We start from the raw sequence: 1,598 nt of genomic DNA on the forward strand, positions 1-1,598 counted from the left end.
CTACTGTCAGATCACTCTGCCACTGGCCAGAGACAAAAACTAGATCCAGTGTGTGTCCACCCGTGTGGGTGGGGGCCTGAATTAACTGGGTCAAGTCCAAGGCCGTCATGGAAGCCAAGAACTCCTGAGCTGCCGCCGACGTCTCGCCCGCTGATGGAAGGTTGAAATCCCCCAAGACCATAAGTCTGGGGGTTCCAACTGCCACCCCGGCTATCAATTAAAATACTACCAATTTTAAACTTTTGAGCACTTTTGAAATGTCCCACTTCAAACGTAATTTTCTGTACATTACTAAAAAGTAAAAGCTCTCTACATTAAGTTCAAGAAAAATAGCAACCAATTCAACAGAAATCAAACAAAGATGGAATGAGTATTTCTAAAATACTGTAGAGTAGACATGTCAACATCTAAGATACTCTGGAACAATGCTTTTCACCTTGGCAACTTTAAAATGTGTGGACTTCAACGCCAAGAATTTCCCAGAGAGTACAATAACCAGCCTTAGAACTAAGAATGAAGATTTCAATAGCTTCTGACTTTTCGGATCAATTTGTCAACAGCAAGGGAACAACAGGCAAGACATATGCGATGGGCAAGCGCTGGGTTCAGCAGCCATGAAGACTTTGGAAAAGTTATTTAAATACCGGGACATGTCTCTACCCACAAAGATCAGACTCGTTCAAGTCATGGAATTCCCTGTAACATTCCATGGAAGTGAAAGTTGGACTTTGACGAAGTAGGATAGGAAGAGTATTCATGTATTGGACTTTGGAGTAGAAACCGGAGAATGCAGTAGATAGCCAAGAAAACAAACAAACTGAACAAATCAATCCAGAGTTCTCACTCAAGACACAAATGACCAGGTTCAAATTACCCTACTTTGAGCACATTATGTGAAGCCTTAGCTGTCTGGAGAAGATTCTACTGTTGGGAAAGATTGAAGGAAAAAAGGGTGACCAGCAGCAAGGTGGATGGACTCAGGTTGGAGACCTCAAAGATCAAGTTAAGGACAGACTGTCATGGAGAAAAATCTATGTGGTTACCAAGAGTTGATAATGACTTGATGGTACATCATCAAATGAAAAGAAATAAACAGAAAAGAAAAATAAATTTATATAGTTATGTACGAAAGAACTACACAGTGCTATCTACCTTTGTTTTGAAAAATTGCAGTAGACAGAATATTCCTTGTTGATATATTCATGGCTATTTCTTTTTTCTCGTGGCTTAGAATTCCTTAAATATTCTGAAACAACTCTGAAGCAAAATGGGCTTGTTTCAACACTTTCTCACATACATAGAGAAATGCACACGTAGGAAAATTACTTCTACTAGGAGAATAAGACTGTCCAAATCTCACCTTGTAGAGTTTTGATAACCACAGGAGAAAACATGGGCGCCTCTTTCTGCCAAGCTGCCTTCCACATTAGGTACCACAAAATGCAGACCTCCTTTTGGCTGATCCAAAGAAAAATTGATGTGAATCTTTAACACTTTTAATTCTGTAGCAACAAAAAAAAAAAGACCATTGCTTTAAAATGTATACATTCATCATTGCTTTCAAGAGAAGTCTACATTTATAATATTAACATATTTGG

At 39.0% G+C, this 1,598-nt stretch overlaps 1 protein-coding gene across 1 annotated transcript in view; it reads right to left on the reverse strand.

Moving 5' to 3' along the window:
• TAF2 (TATA-box binding protein associated factor 2) overlaps positions 1-1,427 on the reverse strand; it is a gene marked incomplete at its 3' end in the record, with an annotated part of 29,592 nt that extends 28,165 nt beyond the window's left edge. The window contains exon 1 of the mRNA XM_015829197.1: positions 1,361-1,427. Coding sequence (XP_015684683.1) covers positions 1,361-1,427 — 67 coding nt within the window. The remainder of the gene's footprint in view (positions 1-1,360) is intronic.
• Between the last annotated feature and the right edge of the window lie 171 nt (positions 1,428-1,598).

Source organism: Protobothrops mucrosquamatus, unplaced genomic scaffold (assembly GCF_001527695.2).
Source record: "Protobothrops mucrosquamatus isolate PMUCROS unplaced genomic scaffold, P.Mucros_1.0 scaffold5604, whole genome shotgun sequence".
Taxonomy (NCBI): Eukaryota; Metazoa; Chordata; class Lepidosauria; order Squamata; family Viperidae; genus Protobothrops; species Protobothrops mucrosquamatus.